Here is a 26175-nt window from a genome sequence, read left to right on the forward strand (position 1 = left end):
AGGTTAGGACTTTATTCCTTGGAGCGTAGAAAAATGAGGGGAGACTTGATAAGAGGTGTATAAAATTATGATGGGTATAGATAGAGTGAATGCAAACAGGCTGTTTCCACTGAGGCTAGGGGAGAAAAAAAAAACAGAGGACATGGGTTACGGGTGAAGGGGGAAAAGTTTAAAGGGAACATAAGGAGGGACTTCTTCACACAGAGAGTGGTGGGAGTGTGGAATGAGCTGCCAGATGAAGTGGTAAATGTGGACTCACTTTTAACATTTAAGAAAAACTTGGACAGGTACATGGATGAGAGGGTATGGAGGGATATGGGCCGGGTGCAGGTCAGTGGGACTAAGCAGAAAAATGGTTCGGCAGAGCCAAGAAGGGCCAAAAGGCCTGTTTCTGTGCTGTAATGTTCTTTGGTTCTATGGTTCTAACATACAAGCAACCTAAGGGCCTGAACAAAGTAGATGTCAGAATGTTTTCACTAGTGGGAGAGTCTCAAATAAGGTCCCCACAACTACAAAATAAGGGACTAGTGATTTAAATACAAGGTACCTGAAATTAATTTGTTTTTACACAGCCGATGCTGAATTGTTGGAATTCCCTGCCCTGATGGGTTGTGGATACTCGATCATTAAAGATATCTAGAGTGGAAGTGGATAAATACTTCACCGATCAAGATATACAGAGATAAGGAGAAATGGCCATAGAAGGTTGGAGTGGAATATAATGGGGCAGTCTTGAAGGGCTTAATGGCCTATACCAGCTCCTATTTCCTCATATTCTGATGAATCTCAGTATTTTACAGGAAACCAGGATCCCAACAAGTTAAAAGATGCAAAGTAAACAGGGCCTCTTGATTCAGCTGTTGAACCATCAGGATCTGAGCAGTTGGATAGCAGAAATTAACATTTACTATAAATGGCATTATTCTGAAATAGTTTTAAAAATGTAATTTTCTTTCATGAGATAACAATTCTCAATGTTTACATCATTAATCAGATGTTGCAACTTTGTTCGTCAGTATCCTTACTCAATGGAAAAACAAAAATCTTGTGGTTTCATAATGTTTTGGAGAAATTATTTGAAAATTCTCTCACAGGTTACTCATACTGTTCTTTGACAACTTCAGCTGCGATGTTGAAATTAATTCTGTGGGAATTCTGTTCTTCCCCCCCCCCCCACCCCCACACACATATTAAAACTGCATTTCAGTAAGAATTTGAACAAACCACTTAAAAAAGATATATTACTCAAGTAATACATTTATTTTCTTTTAGCACTTTCTTTCCAATTCTATGAACATGACATCCAGCCATGGATTTATCTACTCTAGTTATTCTTCTTGATAGTTTCCAAGATGGAAGGAAAGCAAAATATTACTACAAACCATCCTCGGTTTTTTTTCTGAAACCCTGTGATCTTGCAGCAGTCACATAATGAATTTGCTTGCTTGGTTGAAAATTTAATCTTAACACTATTATAAAGATATCCATCAAGTAGAAATTGAGGGTAAAGAGGGAGATTTCAGGACTGCTGTATTTAGCATAGATGAAGCCATTCCCCACTCCTCCAATTTGGTAATTCACTTGTTAGTAAAGATGGAGCAAGTCCGACAGGTGATGACACAAAGATCCCTAGAGAATAGGGGCAAAAATGTACCTAATGCTTCCCTCATTCTGTTGGCTACATCAGGCAGAGTATAGAACAAAAACACAAAATAATGGGCACCAAGTGACACTATGTGCTTAGGTTCTATGCGTCCTTGGTGTTGTAAATGATAGATATGACCACACTGCCATGCAATCTCAGTCAGCTGGACACAGATGCACTATCTCCCCTTTGTGGAAGAGTTTGTCCAAGCAAACACTTCTGATTACAAGTCCAACAGGCAGTGGTCAGCCTGGAACACCATGCACACACTACCCAACTACTGTGGGGTAGTTCCAAATCAAGCAGTCCCATCATCTGGCAGAATGCATCAGCATCAGAACTCACCAACAAGCTCCAAAACCTTGTAGACTGTCCATGAGAGAGGCCCTCCGTCAAAATCGTCCTGTACAGAAGACATATCACTGCCAACTCAAACCGCCCTCAGGATGGCTGCAGAGGGAAGAAATGGTCACCCACTTCTTTGCAGATTATGGATTTGCTAAGATGGTTTGGTTTGGAGATGCATGTCCCAGTTCATCCCCAGCAGAGCTTAACAGACTTTTTGGAGCAAATACTGAGATGGTCATGAAGTGCTACTGAAAGGTTATCAATTCAGTGAAAGATGCCGTGATCTGCTAGAAAGTCATTGGTCTTCCAGTCTATAAGGAAATGCTACCAACTGGAACATTCCATGCTACAGGAGTACATGCTTACAGAAGCTTAGTGCAACCAATGCAGATGCTCAATGGGGAGGGACCAGGGTCTAGGCTCTTAAACGATGAAATGATGTATTAGCAGGGGAGGGGAGGGCATAAGTGGTAGTAGTGTGATGGTTTAAAAAAGTTCAAACTACTGAATCCAATGACAATAAATGTATAAGCTTTGCATTATTTCTTTTGAAGATAGTTTTTACTACAGGCAGTCCCTGGGTTACGAACGAGATCCGTTCCTAAGTCTGCCTTTAAGTTGAATTTGTAGGTAAATCGGAACAGGTACACACAGTTCTTATTTAGCATCAGTTAGTCAAATGTTTGTCTTAGTATATAGTATACATTTACCTTTCTATGCAGAACTTTTCATTTTCTTGTCATAAATTGCCTTGTAGCAGCTGAGACCCTCAGTAACTGTACGGTAAACTTTGGTGAACCTCTCTGTATTAGGATCTCGTTCCTTTTACTTTGCCATCCCTGCTTCAATGAGATGAAAGGCTAACTCTCTCATCAAAAACTTTTTTGGTTCAGGAGTTTTTAGGCCCCATTCTTCTTCCTCGAATGCAATCATCACTTTATCCTTTAAAATTGTTCTGATCGTTGACCGACTGCAGCCTAACATTTTTCCAATGACTGATGGTGTTTCACCTCTTTCCAATTGCTTTATTATTTCCACTTTATTTTCAATCGTGATTGTTTTCCTTTTCTTTGATGCATCACCAGCACTTGCATCCGATTTACGCTTTGGAGGTATGGTTACAAGGGTAAATAAGAGAAAAATTTAAGCCAAATACAAAGTTACACACTCAACACAGTGTGAACGGCAACGTGATCTGACTTAAAATGGTGGACCGCGTTCTCCTTCCTCGAGCCGACGAACCGCTGAAGCCGCACAATGTTTTCATGAGCGTCACAAAGTACTGCGTGCGTTTGTTATTATAAACCATTGTGTTTAACTCAAATTTTTAATATAACAGGCTTTATGGCAGTCAGTTCATAAGCACCAGTTATCCGTAAGTCGTATGTTTGTAACCCGGAGACTGCCTGTATTAATAGAACTTCCGAAATATATTAAAAAAGGTTTTAGTTGTAGAGCCTTGGATCCTGTACTCTTTCAAAGTTCTTAGCCTCGTATGCCATCTTGAAATATTTCTGTATATAATACTGAGAACATTATTCTGGCACTTCTTCAAATTTTACCATTTAAAATGGTTCCATTTATTATCAGAGAATGTATACAGTATACAATTTGAAACACTTGTTTTTATAGACATCTACAAAACAAAGAACTCCAGAAGTATGAATGACAAAAACCAAAACCCACCTCTTACCCCCTAGCCACAAAGGCAGTAGCATCAAGGCGTCAACCTCCCCTCTCCACCCCCTGCCCATTTCAGCAAGCATCAGTGCCCACCAGCAACCAAGCAACAGCAAAGCACTCCAAAGAGAGACTATCATCTGCAGTCAAAAAATCTAGTTTACTTGACTGTTCAACATGCCAGTGTCTCTATGTATGTATGTGTGTATGTATCTATATAACACACACATACAGAAGAAAGGATTGAGAGATATCACCCACTTTCACAACAAAGGGGGAGACTATACAGTTGTTACGGTATTACAGTCTGCTATGTGGCTTTTTATTCCGAGACTCTCCAAATCAAGAATTGGCAGCAAACTCTCCCACCATTGAGAGAAATAGAGAGTATGATCGATATTGCCTTCTTTTACTCCTCCTCCTAAATTAATCAATTTATTCTTTGTATAAAATTTCATCTGTCATGCATCTGCAAACAAGAGAAAATCTGCAGATGCTGAAAATCTGAGCAACACACACAAAATACTGGAGGAACTCAGCAAGCCAGGCAGCATCTGTGGAAAAGAGTACAGTTATTGTTTTGGGCTGAGACCCTTCATCAGGAATGGAGAAAAATATTGATGAATCAGCATTAGAAATAGAGGGAAAGGAGAAAAAAACACAAGGTGATAGGTGAGACTGGGAAAGGAGGGGAGGGGTGAAGTAAAGGGCTGGGAAGTTGATTGGCTGGAGAAGGGGAAATCTGATAGGAGAGGACAGACAGCCATGGAAGAAAAGGAGGAGGAGCACCAGAGGGAGGTGATGGGGAGGTAAGGAGATAAGGTGACAGAGAGAAAAGGGAATGGGGAATGTTGAAAGTTGGGGGGGGGGGGGGCGGGGGAGCACATTACTGTAAGTTCGAGAAATCGACTTTCATGCCATCAGGTTGCAGGCTACCCAGATGGAATACAAGGTGTTGCTCCTCCAACCTGAACGTCGCCTCGTTGCAACAGTAGGGGCAGCTCTTGATTAGCAAGTCGGAATGAGAATAGGAAGTAGAATTAAAATGGGTGGCTACTGGGAGATCCTGCTTTTTCTGGCAGATGGAGCGTAGGTGCTCAGTGACGCTTTCTCTCAACCCAAGTCATGTCTCGCCAATATACAGAAGGCTACACTGGGAGCACTGCATACAGTTGATGACCCCAAAAAACTCACTGGTGAAGTGTCACCTCAGTTGGAAGTACTGTTTTGGGGCCCTGAATGGAAGGGGTATAGGGGCAGGGGTAGCACCTGTTTTGCTTACAAGGATAACTATCAGGAGGGAGATCAGGGGGAGGTACTAATGGACAAGGGAGACGTGAAGGGAGCAATCCCTGTGGAAAGCAGAAAGTGTGGGGAGGGAAAGATGTGCTGGTGGTGGAATTCAGTTGGAGATGGAAGTTATGGAGAATTATGTGTTGGACGCGGAGGCTGGTGGAGTGGTTGGTGAAGACAAGAAGAACCCTGTCCCTGGTGGAGTGGTGGGTAGCTGACGAGGGTGGACGTGTGCGAAATGGAAGAGATGCAGTTGACAGCAGTGTTGATGGTGGAGGAAGGGAAGCCCCTTTCTTTGAAGGAGGACAACGTCGCCTTCATTCTGGAATGAAAAGCCTTGTCCTGAGAGCAGATGCAGAGGAATTGAGAGAAGGGGATGGTGTTTTTATGAGTAACAGGGAGGGATGAGGTATAGTCCAGGTAGCTGTGAGAGTCAGTGAGTTTATAATAAACACCAATAGATAAGCTTTCTCCGGAGACAGAGACAGAGAGATTGAAAGGAGAGGGAGGTGTCAGAAATAGACCAGGGTGGGGTGGAAATTGGAAGTAAAGTTGAAGAAGTCGATGAGCTCCACGTGGGTGCAGAAGGAACATCAACGTAATCGTTGGGTAGCGCAGGAAAAGTTGGGGAGTGATACCAGTGTCAGGTTGCAACATAGACTACTCCATGTAGCCGACAAACAGGTGGGCATAGCTGGGACCTGTGTGAATGCCCATGGCTACATCTTTTGTTTGAAGGCAGTGAGAAGAGCCAAAGTAGTAATTATTGAGTGAGGACAAGTTCTGCCAAACAAGAAGAGCACGTGGTGGAGGGAAACTGCTGGATTTGGTGACCAGAAAGAAATGAAGAGCTTTAAGGCCTTCCTGCTGGGGCATAGAAGTGCATAGCGAATAGACATCCATGGTGAAAATAAGATGCTTGGGGCCAAGGAACTTGAAATAATTGATAAAATCAAGAGCATGTGAAGTGTCACAGATGTAGATAGGATGGGATTGAACTATGGGGGATAGAACAGAGTCGAGGTATTAGCTACAAGTTCAGTGAGGCATGAACAAGCAGAATCAGTGGGTCTACCTGGACAGGCAGGTTTGTGGATCTTGGGAAGGAGCTAGAAATGGGAGGTGCAGGGTAAGGGAACTATGAGGTTGCTGGCAGTGGACGGGAGATCCCCTAAACTAATAAGATCAGTGTTGATGTGAGAGACAGTGGTCTGGTGCTCCTTAGTGGGATCCTGCTCGAGGGGCAAATTAGAAGAGGTGTCTGACAGTTATCGCTTGGCCTCAGCAAGATAGAAGTCAGTCTGCCAGACTACTACAGCACACCCCCCACAAAATTTTTCATGGGTTTGATGGTGAGGTTAGAATTATTTTACGTGCATCTGACCATTTTATCGGCCACACTGTTATTTCACTTAAAATGTTCAGTCACAATAACGTTTGCTTTTGTACACAGGGAAGAAAATCCATCACCTTAATCCAGTTGGGTCTGTGTGCCTTTGGATAAACAGCAACACAGCAAATCATTTAAGGTTTGTACAAGCTTGCTTTTTATTATCTTTTCAAGGACAATTAAGGATCAGCTTCATATACAAATGTGGGCATTGTTGATAAGGCTATCCTGATAACCTTGCCAGCAATACACACAATTGTAGATTATCAAAACCTTTTGAAGTAATGCAGGTAGAGCTGATAACCTTTCCAGTAAACTGGCTCTGGGACCTTTTCTTCTACAAACTGTTTTGTGTAGGTGTAATCTCTGGCATCCAGTGCTCATACTTCAAACTTGCAGAATGAAATCCCAAATATGGGTGACCTGCAGAGGCCATGGTCATCCCCAGAGATGCAGGTGTATTTTTTAAAACTAGTTAATGGAGCCACACAGTCAAAGCCACAGAATCCCTAGATTAAAAGGTTTTCCTTTCGCAATCCTTCATTAGTTAGTACTTCATGTCTAAATGAATACCAGCTACTTTTCTAATTTATTTCTAGTTACAGACTGATCAGAACTGCAAAAAACTAGAATAAAATTTTGGGCATCTGAAATGTTTGCACTAATTTTCCATTATTCACCTCTGCTGCACACAGGTATACATTCCCTCAGCAAAAAAAAAACCTAGTCATTGGGGTAAAATGGTTGAAAATAGCTAGACTTTAGATAAATCCCTTGAGCATTTATACTTATACCAAGTATGCTGTGGTACAAGTCATTTTTTGCAGAGAATGCTTAAAGTCTTTTTAAAGATTTCTTTTCAGTGCTCCCTGTCCTCCCCTGCTCTCTTCTCTAAAGCTAGGCTTAGTAAAACATTCCAGTTCATGTAACTGTTTAGTTGTTACTTTGAACTTCGGAACTTCCCCACTAGTAATGTTCCTGGTGGTTACAGGTTTTGGCAGGTTGTCAGTTGCCAAGTTTGTTGGTTCTGGCAGAATGTCAGTAGCATTCATTTCTAACTTCCAGTGATTTAAATATGGCTGAGAAATGCAACAACACAAATTTAGAAGGTATCAGAATTGTGACTGGAGATGATAAAATTAGTTGCAAGAAACACATCACAAAATAAACTTTTAATGATAGATTCAACAATGTCATAGAGTCACAGTCATAGAACACTTACAGCACAGAAACAGGTTCTTTGGCCCATCTAGTCCATTCCAAACTGTTATTCTATCTAGTCCCATCGACCTGCACATGGACCACAGCTATCCATTCCTCTTCCATCTGTGTAATTATCTAAAACTTCTCTTAAATGCTGAAATTGAACCTTCATCCACCACTTCTACTGGTATTCATTCTCTCACCAGCTCTGAACGAATAAGCTCCCCTTCATGTTCCCTTTAAACATTTCACTGTTCACCCTTAACTCATGATGTTTAGCTCTAGTCCTATCCAACCTCAGTGGCAAAAGTCTGTTTGCATTTACCCTATTTATACCCCTCATAATCTTGTATACCTCTATCAAATCTCCCCTCAATCTCCTACACTCTAGGAAATCAAGTCCTAACCTATTCAATCTTTCCCTATACCTCAGGTCCTTTAGTCCCCGTAACATCCTTGTAAATTTTCTTTCCACTTTTAATCTTATTTAACCTAGAACATAGAAATTTACAGCACATTACAGGCCCTTTGGCCCACAATGTTGTGCCAACCATGTAACCTACTCTAGAGACTGCGTAGAATTTCCCTAGAGCATAGCCCTCTATTTTTCAAAGCTCCGCATATCTAAGAGGCCCTTAAAAGATCCTATTCCACTTCCACTGCCACTGCTGGCAGTGCATTCCCACACACCCACCACTGTGTGGAAAAACTTAACCCTGACATCCCCTCAGAAAGTATTTCCAAGCACCTTAAAACTATGCCCCTTCATGTTAGCCCTGGGGAAAAAGCCTCTGGCTATCCACACGATTAATGCCGTCATCATCTTTACACTTCTATCATGTCACCTCTCGTCCTTTGTCGCCCCAAGGAGAAAAGGCCAAATACGCTCAACCTATTCTCATAAGGCGTGCTCCCCAATCCAGGCAACATCCTTGTAAATCTCCTCTGTACTCTCTCTATAGTATCCACATCGTTCCTGTAGTGAGGTGACCAAAACTGAACACAGTTCTCCAAGTGGGATCTGACCAAGGTCTTATATAGTCATAACACTATCTCACAGCTCTTGAACCCTCCAGACTATCCACAACACCCCAACTTTTGTGTCATCAGCAAACTTAATAACCCACCATTCTTCTTCTACATCCAGATCATTTATATATTAAAATAAAAATCACAAAGAGGAGGGGGTCCCAGAACAAATCACTGCAGAACACCACTGGTCACTGACCTCCACGCAGAATACAAACCATCTACAACCACTCTTTGCCTTCTGTGGGAAAGCAAATGTTGGATCCACAAAGCAAGGTCTCCTTGGATCCCATACCTCCTTACTTTCTGAAGGAACTTTGCATGCGGAACCTTATCAAATGCCTTACTGAAAACCATATTCACTACATCCACTGCTCTACCTTCATCAATGTTTTGTTACATCCTCAAAGAATTTAATCAGGCTCAGAAGGCACGACCTGCCCTTGACAAAGCCATGCTGACTATCCCTAATCAGATTATCTTTCCAAATGCTCATAAATCCTGCCTCTCAGGATCTTCTCCAACAACTCGCTCATCATCATTGAAGTCAGACTCATTGGTTTATAATTTCCTGGGTTATCTCTACTCCCTTTCTTGAACAAGGAAACACCATGTGCAACCCTCTTTGCTCTATCATCTCATCCAGCTATCCTTAATCAAACTCCATACAAGCTACCTCCACTTGTGCTCCAATCTCTAACTTCTGCCCCTTCACTTCGATTCCCAGCCCCCTGCAAGTCTAATTTAAACCCTCTTCAATAGCATTAGCAAACTTCCCCACCAGGATATTGGCCCCCTTGGAAACAAGTGCAACCCATCCTTTTTGTACACATCATATCTGCCACAGAAGAGGTCGCAAAGATCCAAATATCTTAATCCCAGCCCCTTGCTCCAATCCTTCAGCTATGCATTTATCCTCCACCTCATTCTATTTCTATACTCACTGTTGCGTGGCACAGGCAGCAATCCCGAGATTACTTCCTTTGAGATCCTGCTTCTCAGCTTCCTTCCTAACTCCCTGTATTGTTTTCAGGACCTCTACCCTTTTTCTACCCATGTCGCTGGTACCAATATGTACCATGATTTCTGGCTGCTCACCCTCCCACTCAGGATATTGTGGACCTGCTCAGAAAAATCACAAACCCTGGCACCTCGGAAGCAAACTACTATCCTTATTTCTTTTTCATGTCCACAGATTCACCTGTCACCCCTAACTATAACCCCTATTATTGTTACCCTCCTCTTCCATTCCCTACCCTTCTGATCCACAGGGCCAAAGTCAATGTCAGAGGCACAGCCACTGTTACTTCCCCCAGGTAGGCCATTCCCTGCAACAGCACTCAAAATGGAGTACTTATCATTAATGGGGACAGCCACAGTAGTGCTCTCCACTACCTGACACCCTCCCTCAATTTTACAAGTTGCTGCAACTTATTTCAATCTTGTGCAATAGCTACCCCATACCAGACAGTGATGCAGCCAGTCAGAATGCATGCCACAGTACATTTGTAGAAAGTAGTGTTTTAGTTGACAAAGCAAATCCCAAGCTCCTACTGAAATATAGCTGCTGTCCTGCCTTTTTTATAGCTGCATTAGTATGTTGTGTCCAGGTTAGGTGCTCAGAGATACTGACACCCAGGAACTTGAAATTGCTCACTCTTTCCAATTCCGATCTCTCATCTTACCCTTTCTGAAGTTCACAGTCAGCTCTTTGGTCTTGTTGGCATTGAGTGCAAGGTTGCTGCATCAACACCATTCAACTAACTGCTAGATCTCGCTCATCACCATCTTTCATACACCCTTTCATCACCATCTAAAATTCTGCTAACAATGGTTGTATCATATCCAAATTTATAGATGCTGTTTGAGCTATGCCTAACCATATAGATAAGGGCGTAGAGAGAGTAGAGAAGTGGGCTAAGCACACATCCCTGTGGAGCACCAGTGTAACTGTCAACAAGATGTTATTTCCAATCTGCACAGCTTTTGGTCACCTAGTTAGAAAGTCGAGGATCCAATTGTGGAGGGAGGTAGAGGCCTAGATTCTGTAGCTTTTCGAACAGGACTGTAGGAATGGTGGTGTTAAATGCTGAGCTATCATCAATAATCAGCACCCTTACATAAGTACTTCCATTGTCCAGGTGACTGAAGGCTGTGGAGAGTCAGTGAGGTCACATCTACTGTAGATCCACTGTGGAGATTGGCAAATTGCAGTGGATCCAAGTCCTTCCTGAGACAAGTCTTGATTCTAGACATGACCAACCTCTCAAAGCATTTCATCACCATAGATGTACATGCTTCTGCACAATAGTCATTGAGGCAGCTCACACTGCTCTTGGACACTGGTATAATTCTTGCCCTTTTGAAGCACATGGAAACTTCTGACTGAGTGAAAAATTCTTTAAATACTCCAACTAGTTGGTTGGCACAGGTTTTCAGAGTCTTACCAGGTACTGCTGACTTGCGAGGGTTCCCCTCTTGAAGGACGCCCTGATGTCAGCCTCTGAGACAGAGACCACAGGGTCATTGAAAGCTGTAGGGATCCTCATAGCCAAGGTTTTATTCTCCTTTCAAAGCAAGAATAAAAGGTGTTGAGCTCATCTTGTAGTGAAGCATCAGTGCCATTCATGATGTTGGGTTTCACTTTGTAGGAAGCAATGGCCTGCAGAACCTGCCGGAGTTGACAAGTGTCTGATGTCACCTCTTACCTCTCCTGGAAATATTTCTTGGCTCTTGAAATAGCTTTCCTCAAATCATACCTGGTTTCCTTATACAAACCTTGATCGCCAGACTTAAATGCCATAGATTTAGTCCTCAGCAAACAATGAACCTCTTTTGGTTTGGAAATGTACAATAAGTTTTCACTGGCACACATTCACCCACACAGGTTTTAATGAAGTCAGAAACAACTGTGGCATACACTTCCAGGCTCAAAGTTGACCCCCTGAATACAGTCCAATCCACTGATTCAAAGCAGTCGTGTAAGTGCTCCTGTGCCTTCCTTGTCCATACTTTCTTGGTCCTCACTACCAGTGCTGCAGTCTTCAGTCTCTATCTATACTCAGGGAGTCAAGGTCCAGCCAGGTGAACAGACGTACCAAAGTGTGGACGTGGAATAACACAGTAGGCGGTCTTGAATTTAGTGTAACAGTGGTCCAAGTGTGTTATTTCCTCTGACTACAGGTAATTTGTTGATAATTATTTAGTGACTTTATCAAGCTGGTCTGGTTAAAATCCACCAAAATGATGGGGGAAAACATATTCAAAAGAAAACTAAGTAATTCAATAGCAGAATGGTAGTACTGGTTTGCCCCTCCAAGTATTTATGCCATGTTACTCTATACATTCATGTAATGTAAGCTTTTCACATTATTTCTTCTTAACTTGAAAAAACAAATAGACTGAAATTATAGATTTATTTTTCCTAAATACAGATGCATCTAAAGAAATTATATTGATATAGTGGATTCCAGTTGATTGGGACACATCAATTCAAGTACATTTTAGCTGATGTTTCATGGAAAATAGCTAAAAAGGTATACAGAATAAATTAGAACACTACAGCACTATAAAACTATTATTTCCTAATAATTATAGACAGAGGAATTCATTGAGTATACACTGGAGCATTCCTTTGATTGTAAACAAACATAATCTGTGCAGACACCTAGTGCAGATAATGGACTGCCCTCATACAATGGCTTCAATGATGGTATTTTCCAAATCTTCATTTTCATTGTAACATTCAATGATTGTTGATAGCTTCAAATTCTTCATAGTTTTAACTTGAAGTAGTAAAATTCTGATATCTCCAAGCTCGAATGCTTGAAATTGCAGTGAGCACAACGGTTCTGAATTGTCTTACTGCTTACTTCTCAACAATCTTGGTGACAAAAATCAAAGTTTCTTTGAGCAAAAACACACAACTGACACTATTTAAAAACTATTCACTTTAAGCATGGTACAGTGTCTAACAGCTACACAAGTGCACATGACTGACTGTGGTCAGACTGCTAGAATCTCTTGTCCCAATTAAGTAGCATAGTGTCCCAAATAAGCAAAGTGAATCCTGACTACCTTCTTGAGTTGTTTTTATTTAGAGTTATCCCAAATAAGTAGTTGCCTCCAATTAACTGATGGTGCAATTAACCAAAATCCACTGTATATAAAGACATCCTTCATGTATAAAAACACAAGTTTCTTTTTTTTGTTTGAAGTAGCAGCAAATGCTCAAAAAACCCCAGAATATTTGATTTGGTCATCAGAGAAAGGAACCCAGATTTATGTGATTGTGTATAAAACCACAGCCTAGTATGTCAATGTTGAGCAGCTTCCTAGCAATTGAAAAGCGGAAAAGATCTACATAAACACAACAATGATGCTTCTCTCTTCTCACTTGCGCCAGGGGCTGGTGGCATATTGAACTGTGTCTTTATCTGAACTTGAATTTGAACTTGGCAATTTTTTTTGTAATTTATTTTTTATTAAAGTTTATCATCAAACATTTCCATAAGATACATTTCAGATATTGTACACATATAACATAGTCATATATGCCACAAATCTCCACATAATTATCTGAGGTATACACTTATAGAAAAGAGAAGAAGGAACAAGTGAAAGGAGAAAACTATGTACAAGTAGGGAGTAATCTTTTTACAACAAATTCATTGATTTGAGAGGATAAAATCAGGCCTATGAGGTGTTATGTAGTTAAACAATTTTTCCCAGTATAAATCAAATTGTTCCAGCTTATGATTAACAGATGCTTTTATCTTCTCCATTTTGTAAATGTCCATTGTAATTTCCATCCGTGCATTTAAGGTTGGGCTCTTCTGTCATAAAAATTTCCTAGTAAGAATCTTTTTACCAGCAACCAGCAGTATATTCATTAAATATTTATCTCTTTTCAACCATTCTTGAGGTATATACCCAAAATATATGGTCTTACTTTCTAAGGGTATTTCACATTCAAAGATGTCTTGTAGGGCACTGTGTATCCCCCTCCAATCGTCTTTGATAATGGGGCATTCCCAGAAAATATGATAATGGTTTGCATTTTGACTTCCACAATTTCTCCAGCAAACAGGGAGGTTACTATCATAATGGGGTCTCTGAGAGGGTGTAATAAAATATCTTATCAAGATTTTCCATCCGAATTCCCTCCATTTCTGTGAACTGGTACACTTCCATTGATACCTCCTTATTATTGTCCATTCTTCCTCAGATATAATTATCCCTCCTTCCTTCTCCCATTTTGTTTTAATGTATGAAGTTGAATGTGTTTTAAGATTTGACAAACACTTATACACGCTTGAAATGATTCTACTACCGTTATCTGAATTATATGCTTTTCTAAATAGCTCTATCAAACATGTTCTTGCCTTGGTTACATTTTTAACTGTCGCAACTGTAAATACTGCTAAGTCTTGTTTTTCTAATAAGTGTTTCTCTTTAAGCATTTCAAAATTGAAGTGTTCCTTCTTTCATTAAGTTGCAAAGAATTGTTATTCCTTTAGCTGTCCAGTTCTTAAATCTAGCATCCAGTTTATTCGGCATGAAATCCAAGTCATATGCACACCATTTAAACATTGCAATATCTCGCTCTAGTTTATATTCTTCTATAATAGTTGTCTATATTTTAAGAGTCCATTTCACCCATAGGTTATCAAGAGTATTTATGTAACTTTGTCGGTCATTATCAGCCAAAATTGCCTGTATGGGGATGGGAAGCATCTCCTCCTCAATGTTTTTCCATTGAGTGTCATATGATGGGTTGCACCAACATATCACAGCTCTCAACTGTGCTGCAAGATAATAATCTCTAAGAGAAGGTAGGCCCCATCATCCCCTTTTCCTTGGCTAATTGCAAAGTTTTGAGATGAATTCTAAGCCTTTTACCTTGCCAAATATATCTTGATAACATTTTGTTCCATTCATTGAATTGATTTTGGTAGGATCTGAAAAAGGTCTAATAGTCTGGGCAGCATATTTATTTTAATAGATTCAATCCTTGATCTGAGACAAAAAAATGAACTAGGTTCCATCTTGTTATGTCTTCCTTATTTTTTTTATATATATAGGCTGATAATTGCATTCTGATAATTTTGCCAAATCTTTTGGCATAATGATGCCCAAATATTTGAAAGATTCTGTTTACCATGCCCAGGGCTATCTACTTTCAATTTCTCTTGGTGGGCTATAGCTATATGAAAGTAATTGGATTTTATCTATGTTGATCCTGTACCCTGTTAATTGACCATATTGTTCAAAGGATTGCATCAATTTAGGTAAACAGTATGTTGGTTGCCCTAGATAGATCAAAATGTCATCTGCATAACAAACCAATTTACGCTCTGTTCCTTTAATAGTAATGCCCTCATTTTGTCTGATGTATTGAGTTAATGGTTCTAGACAAAATGCGAAGAGTAGCGATGACCATGCACAACCCTGCTCGTGCCCCTTTCTAGGGTAAGAAAACCTGTCTGTTCGTTATGTATCAGTATAAACTCTTCTAATCGTTTGGCCACGATGGTGGTAAATGATCTATAATCTACATTAAGAACGGATATTGGTCTAAATGACCCACATTCCATTTTATCCTTACAGTGTGGGGAGTAAGATAGGAATTAACTCATTTTTAAATTCTTTGTATCACTGTGCTGTATATCCATCTGATCCTGGTGACTTGCTTAATTTAAGCCTACTAATTTCAGCTTTTAGTTCAACTTCAATTATGTCAGCAGTCATCGTTCTATCTTGTTCTTCACTTAAAGTGGGTAGCTCCAGAGAATTCAGGAAGGTGTCAAATTAGGTTATGCTTCCCCCTGGAACTTTGGAATATAGAGTTTTGTAAAACACTTCAAAAGCTGCTTGAATTTCACTTAGCTTATTTTTTTTTAATCATTTTTGTTCTTGGATCCCTAATTCTACAAATAGTATTTTCTGCTTTCTTTCAGTTTCCAAGCCAGTATTTTCATAGACTTGGATCCACTTTCATAATGTCTGTTTCAGAAACATTAAATTTTTGAACTCGGCAGTTCTTATACCTATTTTAAGGATAACCTGGTTTCGCTGTATGCTGCTGCGTCAGTGGATCTGCAAGCAGCACCGAGCCCTGAGCAGGATCTGGAATTTGTTTTTCATCCATGGCTTCTGATTACGGAATACATGCAAGTTTTTATTGCTGGTGTCATTAACTACACAGTATTTGATATAGTGCAAATACTGTGACAGTAGAGGTGTATTCCTCCAAGTCAGTTCTCAAACCGTGCATTGCTTGGCATACAAACAGGTTCCAGCCTGTGAACTTAAAACAGTCCTGAAGCTAGCTGTGAGACAGCTCCCTCAGGCCACACTGTCACTGACTCCATAATTGGTTTTGCCTTCCTATCACTGGTCTATAGGCTGGAATTAGAAATAAAGACAGGTGGTTGGACAGCCCCAGATGAGGGCATTGATAAGCCCTCAATATTGGTGTAAATCTAGACCACTGTATTATTGCCCTTTGTGGGGCATTTCACATTCTGGCAAAATTTAGAGACTACTGTCTTAAGGGTAGGCTGATTGATATCACTGGCTGTGATGAAGGCTGGGCAGACAGTTGCTTATTAATAACATCATACAGTTGTGCTATTGGTAACTTAGTGTTGGCTTGTGGTGGAATGTAGACTGTCGTGATGTAAACAACTGTGAATTCTCTCGGCAGGTGGGAAGAGCATAAGATATAGGAGCAGAATTAGACTATTTGGCTCATTGAGTCTGCTCTGCCATTTTGCCATGGCTAATTAAACTTTCCTCAGTCCCAACCTCCTGCCTTCTCCCCATATCCCTTCATTCCCTGACCAATCAAGACTCTGTCAACCTCTGCAACTGCCTGTGGCAAAGAATTCCACAGAATCACCACTCTCTGGCTGAAGAAATTCCTCCTCATCTCCATTCTAAAAGGACGTCCCTCTATTCTGAGGCTGTATCCTCTGGTCTCAGACTCTCCACTGTATGAATTTTCCTCTCCATATCCATTTTATCATGGCCTTTTACCATTCAATAGGTTTCAATGAAGTTTTTCCTCATTCTTCTGAATTCTGGTGAATGCAGGAGCAGAGCCATCAAATGCTCTTCATGACAAGACATTCAATCTTGGAATCATTTTTGTGAACCTCCTTTGAACCTGCTCCAGTTTCAGCATGTCCTTTCTAAGATAAGGAGCCCAAATTTGCTCACAATACTCAAAGTGAGGCCTCACCAGGGCTGTATAAAGTTACTTTGCTTTTATATTCTAGTCTCCTTGAAATAAATGCTAACATTGCATTTGCCTTTCCCACCACAGACTCAACCTGCAAAATAACATTTAGAGAATCCTGCACAAGGATTCCCAAATCCCCATGCATCTCAGTTTTTTTTTGTATTTTCTCTCTTTTTAGAAAATACTCAATCCTTTCATTACTTCTACTGAGGTGCATATCCATGCACTTCCCAACACTGTATTCCATCTGCCATTTCTTTGCCCATTCTCCTAATCTGTCCAAGTCCTTCTGTTGCCTCTCTACTTTCTCGAAACTACCTGCCCGTCCACGTATCTTCATATCATCTGCAAACTTTGCAACAAAGCCATCAATTCTAACATATAGATAAGGCCTGAACTTTAGGACAAGATTTTCCTGGTTGGGACCGCAGTGACAATCATAGATGACAGTTCATGCACCAGGTATTGTTAACATGAATGCATAAGCCACTGCCTGATTTCTCACCAGAATCTTGCTTTCTGTCTACTTGGTAGGCCTCGCGGCCTTTGGGTACATTATGATCCAACCAGGTTTCAGTGAAGAGCATTATGCAGCAGTCCATTGCGTGACAAGTCTCAGTCTGATTCATCCATTTTATTTAATTGAGTATTTGCAAGGGAGACACTCAGAAGTGGGGGCTTGAAAGGTATAGCTTTTAGCCTACGGTGGATCTCAGCTCGCTTACCATGGCTCTGGTTTCTCTTGTTGCGCAACCTGCAGTGTCTCTCAGTTTATAGTTATGTCTGGCCATTCAGGATGTGAAGCATTACCTTACCATCAACAACATTAAATAGACAAAGAAACTTAACCTAATTTTAAATGCAATTCAACTGCCACAGAAAGTCTCTTCAATCATTTGGTCTCATAATTGCCTCAATGAAACTAATCAAAAAGCTTCAAAACCTTGGTCACAATTCCTCCTTGTGCAACTGGATCCTTGCTTTCAGACCCCAGTCAGTTCAGATTGGCAGCATCATCTCCTCCACAATTTCCATTGCACAGGTGAACCACAAGGCTGTGTGCTTCGCCCTTGGCTCTAGTCACTTTACACTTATGACCACATGGCTAACCTCAGCCCCAATACCATATTTAAGTTTGCTGATGACCCACAGTCATTGGCCGAATCAAAGGTGGTGACGAATCAGCATAGAAAATCTGGTTGAATGGTACCACAATAGCTCTCACTCAATGTCAGAACGATAAAGGAGCTGATTATTGACTTCAGGAGGAGGAAACCAAAGGCCCATGAGCCAGTTCTCAGGGGTGGAGAAGGTCAGCAACTTTTAAATTATTCGGTGTTATCATTTCAGGGGACCTGACCTGGGTCTAGCATGTAAGTGCAATTAGAAATAATGCACAGTACTGCCTCTCCTCCTTCAGAAGTTTGTGAAGATTCGGCATGCCACCTAAAATTCTGACAAATTTTTATAGATGTATGATTGACAGTATATTGACTGGCTGCATCACAGCCTGGTATGGAAACACCAATGCCCTTGAACTGAATATCCTACAAGAGGTGGTGGATACAGCCCACTCCATCATGGGTGCAGCCCTCCCCACCATTATCTACACAACGTTGTCGAAGAAAAGCATGATCCATCATCAGGGACCTCAAACACCGAGGTCATGCTCCCTTCTCACTGCTGCCATCAGGAAGATGGTGCAGCACCCACAAGACTCACAGCACAAGGTTCAGGAACAGTTATTACCCCTCAACTATCAGGCTCTTGAACCAGACGACATAACTTCACTGAGCTTCACGTGCCTCATCACTGAACTGCTTCCACAACCCATGTACCAATTTTCAAGGACTCATCTCATGTTCTTAATTTTTTTTTGCTTATTTGTTTACTTAAATTATTTCTTTTTCTTTTGTATTTGCACAACTTGTTGTCCACTGTGTTAGGTGCTGTCTTCCATCGATTTTATTGTGGTTACTAGATTCACTGAATATGCCAGCAAGAAAACAAATCTCAGGCTTGTATATTGTGACATGTACTTTGAGCTTTGAATATTAACAATCAGGTTTTACCACTGAATGGAGTAGCAGAAAAAAATAGCAAGCATCGCATATGTTGCTTTCCTGATCACACACTTAATGAAATGAACCACCACTTCAAAACTCCAGCCCACGTCCAATTTTACTAGCCTATCCAAAATCTATTACTTTGTTCTTATATTCAATCAAATTCAAATCCTCGGTTCACTCACAACAATCATACTCTTCGGCCTCTGACTCGATCTCCCCAAGTCAATCTCCCAAAAACTTTTCCTTCATTATTCAGCTTAGTTGGATTTTACTGGCTTCACACTACTGAATCAGACCGGAAAATGTTACAGAAAAAGGATCAGCAGCTCCTCAGCACTCTATGCATCTCCGGAATTTCCCCCACCTTTGTTACCCAAATATGATAGGCACTAACTAAAGACATTGAATAAACATTCAAGAGTATTCAGGACTGTTCAATGTCACTTACAGTACATAAGTGTACAATGAAATAATTGTTGCTCCAGATTCAATACCTCTCCAGATCTGATGCAGCACAAAAAATACTAAATCTGATTTAAGATCGCTTTGGTGATGCCCAGTGATTACTTATTGGTGGCAAAATACAAAACAAAGAAACCTATTTAATACCCTACTTCTAAACACTTCATTAATAACAATTACTGCTAACAATGAAGAGAAATAAAGAATCATGCTTTGTTATACAAATATCTTATTTTCTCCTTTGAGATTTTTAACATTAAAAAAGCAAGTTTTAATACTTTATTTTGGAAAAATCAAACTTGTAAACCCGAGATCAAACACTATTTTAGAATTAATGAAAATAAATCCTATATTCTGACTCAACTTCAAAATCCATTTTAACATAACAAAGAACAGTAATAAGATTAATACAGCACACTTAAATTTTGATTCACTTCAAGATATATTGTTTGTGTGAAACTACCACCCCAAATCGTCAGTTCTCACAAACAATATGTTTTGAAGTGAATCAAAATTTGTATACAGTGGATCTTGCACATCAGCTTCGTAGAAGCAGAATAATGTGTCATGGTCATTTCAGTCCTTTTTGGTTGATTTTTTAATTCATAATTTTAGCAATGTTCTGGCAAAACTATGTGACTCAAAACTAGCTTTGATGAAATCAGTATATAATAATTTAAACCACTGCCCTTATTTTTCAAGTCCACTAAGCTGCCTCTGCTTTCACACACATGTACATACACCAAGTCACCTTGTCCTGTGTTACACATAGAGAATGGAACGATAAATGCAGTTACAGATCAAGGGGGTGCTGACATAGTTCTATTCCAACTTTATAGTCAAGCATTCTGTAATTGATACATAGAATATGGGAAGGGGAAAAAGTTACTATAGTGTAGTTAATGCCCTTCATACAAAACTGAGGCACTGTAGATTGTTAATTCATAAGTGCCACACAAGGAACATCTACATTTATCATTCCCATTGAAATGTCGATATAAAACTTTAAAAAAAATTAGTATGTTTTATGAGATTACAATGTTCATGAGAATTTTAGACCCATTTCAGCCATGTTTTGTCATGATAGCCCATTCTATCAGCACAAAATCACATCTATCTCAGTGCAACAATATTGATGCTCACCTGTTGCGATTGGATGGTAAAGCTCCTCTCACAGAAGAGAGATCCCCCATCTTGCTACCAGTAAAAATTGGACTGGGATGATGGCTCACATCCCAGGACTGAGTTACAGCTGAGAAAGTTGGAATGAGGTCGAAGAAGGGACTGTTATCGCCAGAAGTTTGAATTGGTTCTGTACTGTATATATAAATGGGATCCTTAACTGAATTTTGCGCTAACGATGACCCATTTGCAGCACTGCAGTAACTCCTGCTGGCTTGCTCCTGTTTAATGACTCCTGGAGTGACTAACTCAATGTAGCTCTCTTTTTCCAGCTTCACGTCCTTTGAAGTAGAGCTAGTAGCTGGCAACTGCAATGAAGCCCAAATATTTTCTTTGCTCTCAGTATCCTTATTTTCTGAAGTTGGCCAAGAAACAATACAGTCCTCAGTTGGCTGTAGTTCCATCAAATTGCTCCCAAGCAAGGCAGGCTCAGAAGACAGAGGTGACAGAAGGCCAGAATCGTCATCTCCGCAGAAATCAGTCAGGCTCCAAGGGCTACCTTGCTGTTTCTCCCCTTTTGGAGATGGGAAGAACTCAAGATCTGGCAAAAAATCTACTGCGCCACCATCTTCAAAGACGCCAGTTAGATCATCATCACAAGTACCTGGGTACAAGCCTATTTCCCTTTCAGATTTTGCTCTGTTTGCAGCATCCTGTAATTCATTTAAAGCAGCAAGACTTTGTTCCAGCTCTGACAGGTCACTGGCTGCCTGAGCAAGGTGCTCCTGTTGCCCGCTAGCTCCATTTGTGAACTCAACTTCATCGAACTGCTGTTTGCTACTACTGCTGCCACTGGTCGGCAGGAACTGCATCACGGATGCAGATGTGACTGACAGTGTCTCCCCACTTTCTGTACCTCCCTCATAGTCTTTCAAATTCCTTCCACTTATTCCATCAGCAGCAACATTCCAGGTTTGTTTTCTGGGTTTCATGTTCACATTTTCCACTAAATTTGTCATCACTTGGCTGGATATTTATAGCAAAACCTGAAATAAATTTAAGGACATTTCAGTTGGAATGGCGATCATAAAACAAATGTAGAAAAAAAGCACAAAAATACTTCAAAATCTCTCAAGGTACTTCAAATCTGCTCCAATTTGATTTTCATTGGTTACACCCATCATTTTCCAACTTCCCCACTATTCCCATATTAATTCTTAATACAATTTTTCCACACTGAAATTTCTGATATACGAGATAAAGAATGGTGGTGTATTCAAAATCTAATAAGTGGAGACTTCTGCACCTCAATCTTGGTCACCAGTTATATCACCTATTATTTACCCCTTTCCTTAAGCCCATATCAGCCCTACTCCCACAATTCCCCATGCCAATTCAGGGTCCAAAAGCTTGTTTGCCTTGCACCCATCTCTCGGCACCTCCTCTCTGAGCTAACCTTACCCATCAGAATGGGTTCAAACCTAATGCATCAGCCTTAAATCTATTCATCACAAAGTGCTAAACACTCAACTTTCACTTCCCGCTCCCAATGCTCACTGGCATTAAAATGGTTTCTGCTTCTCCCATCCTGTTCCACTTCATTTCAAAACCACTTTCACCACCACACCTACTCTTCAAAAACAAAACCCAACCTCAATTCCCCAATCCCTGCAACTACTGTCCATCACCAAAGCACTTGAAGACATTCTCATCTCCCAGTTTCATGCCTTTAAGTAGTAATATCTTCTGTGGTGGTGATTCTAACAGATTTTCCATTCTTGACCTCTTAACAACATCCCAATTTGTCAATGATCCATACTTGGTAACCTTCTTTTCCCCAATTTACATGCTGGCTATCAATGTCAGCCCAAGCATTATCTTCATATAAGTGAATTACTTAATTTAGAATGTAATTATTTCTTCTGAGATCTAAAATCCAAGTATTAATGCACAAATATTTGAATATCTTTATCCAAGATCCTACAATGACTTGCATGGCTCATACAAGTGCTCAAACCATTCATGCAACATGCCGAACACTATTCGTTTTCGCACAAATTTACCTAATAGTCAGAAATTATTGTCTATTTGAATAAATGTTCATTTAACATGGTTATAACTATTACCAAATTCAATAGTAGTTTTTGTTAGAACATTGATTTTAAATTATTAAATAAACAATCAGGATAAAGTACATATTGCTGGGTAATTACTCATACTTATCACTGAATTTACACTTCAATGTGCCAATCATTTAAATTGGGAAATACAACCCAGTTCTCACTTCAATAAGAAAACTGACCTACAAACATCTGTTCTTCGCAGGAAGAATGGGCTATGTGAGTATGTTAATTTAACGACTTCTCTATCCTCTGACATACTCAAAGCCTCATTTATAAAGCGTACATTCAACAATCCTACAATTACATATCTGGCATAGTCCATAACTACAGGCATCCTTAAGTAAACTCTTCACTATTCATACAGATATTGAAGATGATTTCCTTTACATGTTTGTATCTTCCAAATGGTTATGACCATTCCCCTGTTACTAATTAATCTTTATAATACATTTTGTCTGATCTGGCTTTTGATTTGCTATATTTATACTTCGTCCTATCTCTGTACATTACCTTTTTGTCTAGCTCCATAAATTAAGATTTATGATTTCCAGGAAATAACGTTCTCAACAAATGTTGATTAAAATTGTCCTCTTGTCTAATTAGTTTCAAAGTAATCATTAATCAATTGAGAGCAAATGTCAACAAAGAGCAGACCAGCAGTGTTAATCAGCAGAACTTTAATATAGCCAGTATATAAGAACAACAACATAATCAAATGCTAAATTATATCAGGACTAAAAGTATTCATAATTTGTCAGATTGAGCCTGTGCAATAAGATGCAATGGTAGCATAGCATTAATGTGACCCTATCGCAGTATGGGGCTTCAGAGTTTGACTCTGCTGCTGTCTATAAGGAGTCTGTTCATTCTCCCTGTGACTGCGTGGGTTTCCTCTGGGTGCTCCAGTTTCCTCTCATACTCCAAAGACTTACCAGTTAGTAGGTTAATCAGTCATTGTAAGTTGTCTTGTGATTAGGCTAATGTTAAAGAGGTGGGTTGCTGGGTAGTGCACTCCATTGGTCTGGAAAGGCCTGTTAGGAACTGTATCTCGAAAAAAACCACAAAGTAGAGAGACACATTTAGAGTTTTATTTTATACTACCTTCCATCCCTTGTATCACGTATTGTAATCTTAGTGGCAAGCTTCTTTTTAATCCAGCATAAAACTTTAATGAAACGGGGATATATATCACAAAGTGCTGAGTGATTAGCGTCAATTTAATGCTGGACTTTGTCTATCCTTAATCAAAAGTAGTCAAAGCCCGAGTAGTGCAGTCAAGTTCAATAGTCCGGGAGAAGTCTAGTGCTAGAATTCAGGAGGCAGTACTATTTTTGGGAACTGCTGCAGAAACAGAATCAGCACACCAATCGATAGAGAGAAAAATGACATCTGCCGCCAAAATAAAGCGCAGTGTGCCTTCCGAAAATATGACTGTACAGACTTTTAGACGATCCATCAAGACCCAGCGCAGTTTCGTCACAATCGGTGGAAACCGGAGATGACTGTGACGTCGCTCATTTTATGTAAAACGTTCCTATTATTCTGTAGTTAGTTCCTCAAGAATCCCGGCCGACTTGGTTCCACTCCAGTTTTGTGGCTACTGAGGTAAGTGTCCGATGAGAACACGGTGGGAACCGCGCACTCGCCCACAGAAGGGGCGGGAGGACGTCGGCGGGCCTTGCGGCTGAATTTTATGTCGTACACTCCGCCACTTACCCACACGAATTTGAAGTTATACCTGTACCCACTGTGTTGGTCGCTGTCAAAGCTTTCAATCCGGTCTTGAACAAACCGTCAGTTTAGTGAGAGCTCTTGAAGGCGCGGGCGATGAATTGCGTTCGGGTTTCTGGTGCGATTTCAATCAATTCAGGTACGACTTTAAGGTGCATCAAAGTGTGTGTGTGTACACACTACATTATCAACCCAACTTAGCGTGCTTTAACTACGTTATAAACCAACACAAATCGACAAGAGGTTAAACGGTCAAGTTGACACTGGTGTAGCAGAAATACAGGCAACGGCCCCCGGGGCCGAACAGAGCGTCCGAAGTTCCCGTGACAGCTGGGCCCAAGCCACGGGCCCGAGCCGCTCCCCCTCGAACGCAACTTCCGAGCCCCGTAAACTGGAGTCCGCCGCCGATCAGCTGCTCACCTCATGGCGCCGCCCGGCCCGGGCCTGCTGTGGCTGTGGAAGAAGGAGCGCCCCACTCTCTCACCTCCGTGAAACGTCCCCGCCAGCCCACGGCCACTCGCCGCCAGATCGCCGAGCTGCAGCAGCGGCGCGGCCACGCAACCCAGCTGCTGCGCGCGCCCGCGGCGCCCCGCCGCCCAATCAGCGGACTGCTTTCGCCACGCAAGCGCGACACACCGTCAAATGCAAGGTCGCCTCCACTTCGATGCTGCGCCAGAAATAAAGCGCCGCCGCCACCCCCCCCAAAACAAAAATACAACACGAAGGAAGTTAAGAAAACGCGCTAACATTTTTAAAATCCTAATGAAAAAAATACGCTAGAACTGCTCAATGCAGAACTGCTCAAATATTAGAAGCAATTCTAAATTTAAGTTGTGCAACTTTTAAATTAATGACATGTCAAACTATTGGTGTGAGGAAGCACCGCTTTAAGAAACAGTGAAGGTTTCATAAAAGATATTCAGAATGTCTTAATTCCCCTGGATCTGTATACATGTATACCAGCAACGATCTAATATTGTAGTTCGGTGTTAGTTGTTGCAAGTTTTTGTTTGGTTGATCGGTTTGGGTGGGGGGCGTTTCCGAAACGTACACACGCAAGAGACATTTGTTTTAAAACCTCAAGACCGAACTCCGTCAACAAGAGGTGGCGGAAAAGGAAACAACAAACGGAGTAAAAACTTCCCGCTAAACATAATGTCTAATCCTGCCAGTAATTCAATCCGAGTTGAGGCCTCAACCCCAAGCACGCAAAATGTTCAGGAGGAAATGCCAACAAAAAATAAAGATTTATTACGAAATGTGACACAAATGGGTGTCAACAGTTTAGTCTCGGCTCGGCTATCACCACAAACTCGGTGGTGTGTTAGTTTTGATTTGCGTAGTTTTGCGCAATGCTAATTGAAACTTACGTTCGCGAACATTCGGTCCTACCGCAAAATAAAATCCTCAGCGTGAAAAGGAGGAGCAGACTGCTGAGAATTGATACCTTCCAGAGGCGGAAAAAACGTCTACAGAAGCAGCAGGCAGGCACTGACTGAAGTTGTGCGGAGCTCCCTGCACTCACCCACTATTGGCGTGGCCTGTAGATGGAGCAGTGAGAAAGGTTTGTTATCGAGCATTTGCTAGTCTTAAACCCCGATTAAATATGTCGTTTTCTAATTCTTGAAATATAATACCAACGTGCCCATCATTTTAATTTAAACACTTCACTTTTTCATTGCTAAAACAGATAATTATACAAATTGTAATCCGCCGACTCATAGAAGTCAGGGTGCGTCAAACAACCTGGTTATTTTCTACTTATTTCAGCTTTCTCCTTATCAATCTTACGTGCTAAAATCGAACGATGATTAAAGTACTCACTAGGTCAGGGA

At 40.8% G+C, this 26175-nt stretch overlaps 1 protein-coding gene across 5 annotated transcripts in view; it reads right to left on the reverse strand.

Moving 5' to 3' along the window:
* The window catches only part of LOC132405521 (glucocorticoid receptor-like), a 119485-nt gene extending 93659 nt beyond the window's left edge, over window positions 1-25826 (reverse strand). Inside the window, exons 1-2 of one of the 5 annotated variants that reach the window (XM_059990399.1) lie at window positions 25711-25826; window positions 20508-21532 (exon numbers count right to left, since the gene is read on the reverse strand). In XM_059990399.1, coding sequence (XP_059846382.1) covers window positions 20508-21505 — 998 coding nt within the window. In that variant the 5' untranslated portion in view covers window positions 21506-21532; window positions 25711-25826. Of the gene's footprint in view, window positions 1-20507; window positions 21533-23541; window positions 23673-24760; window positions 24933-25710 lie in introns of those variants that run through there. The other 4 variants (XM_059990401.1, XM_059990398.1, XM_059990397.1 and 1 more) reach the window with 4 other exon arrangements.
* Window positions 25827-26175: the final 349 nt, after the last annotated feature.

Source organism: Hypanus sabinus, chromosome 15, assembly GCF_030144855.1.
Source record: "Hypanus sabinus isolate sHypSab1 chromosome 15, sHypSab1.hap1, whole genome shotgun sequence".
Lineage (NCBI taxonomy): Eukaryota > Metazoa > Chordata > Chondrichthyes > Myliobatiformes > Dasyatidae > Hypanus > Hypanus sabinus.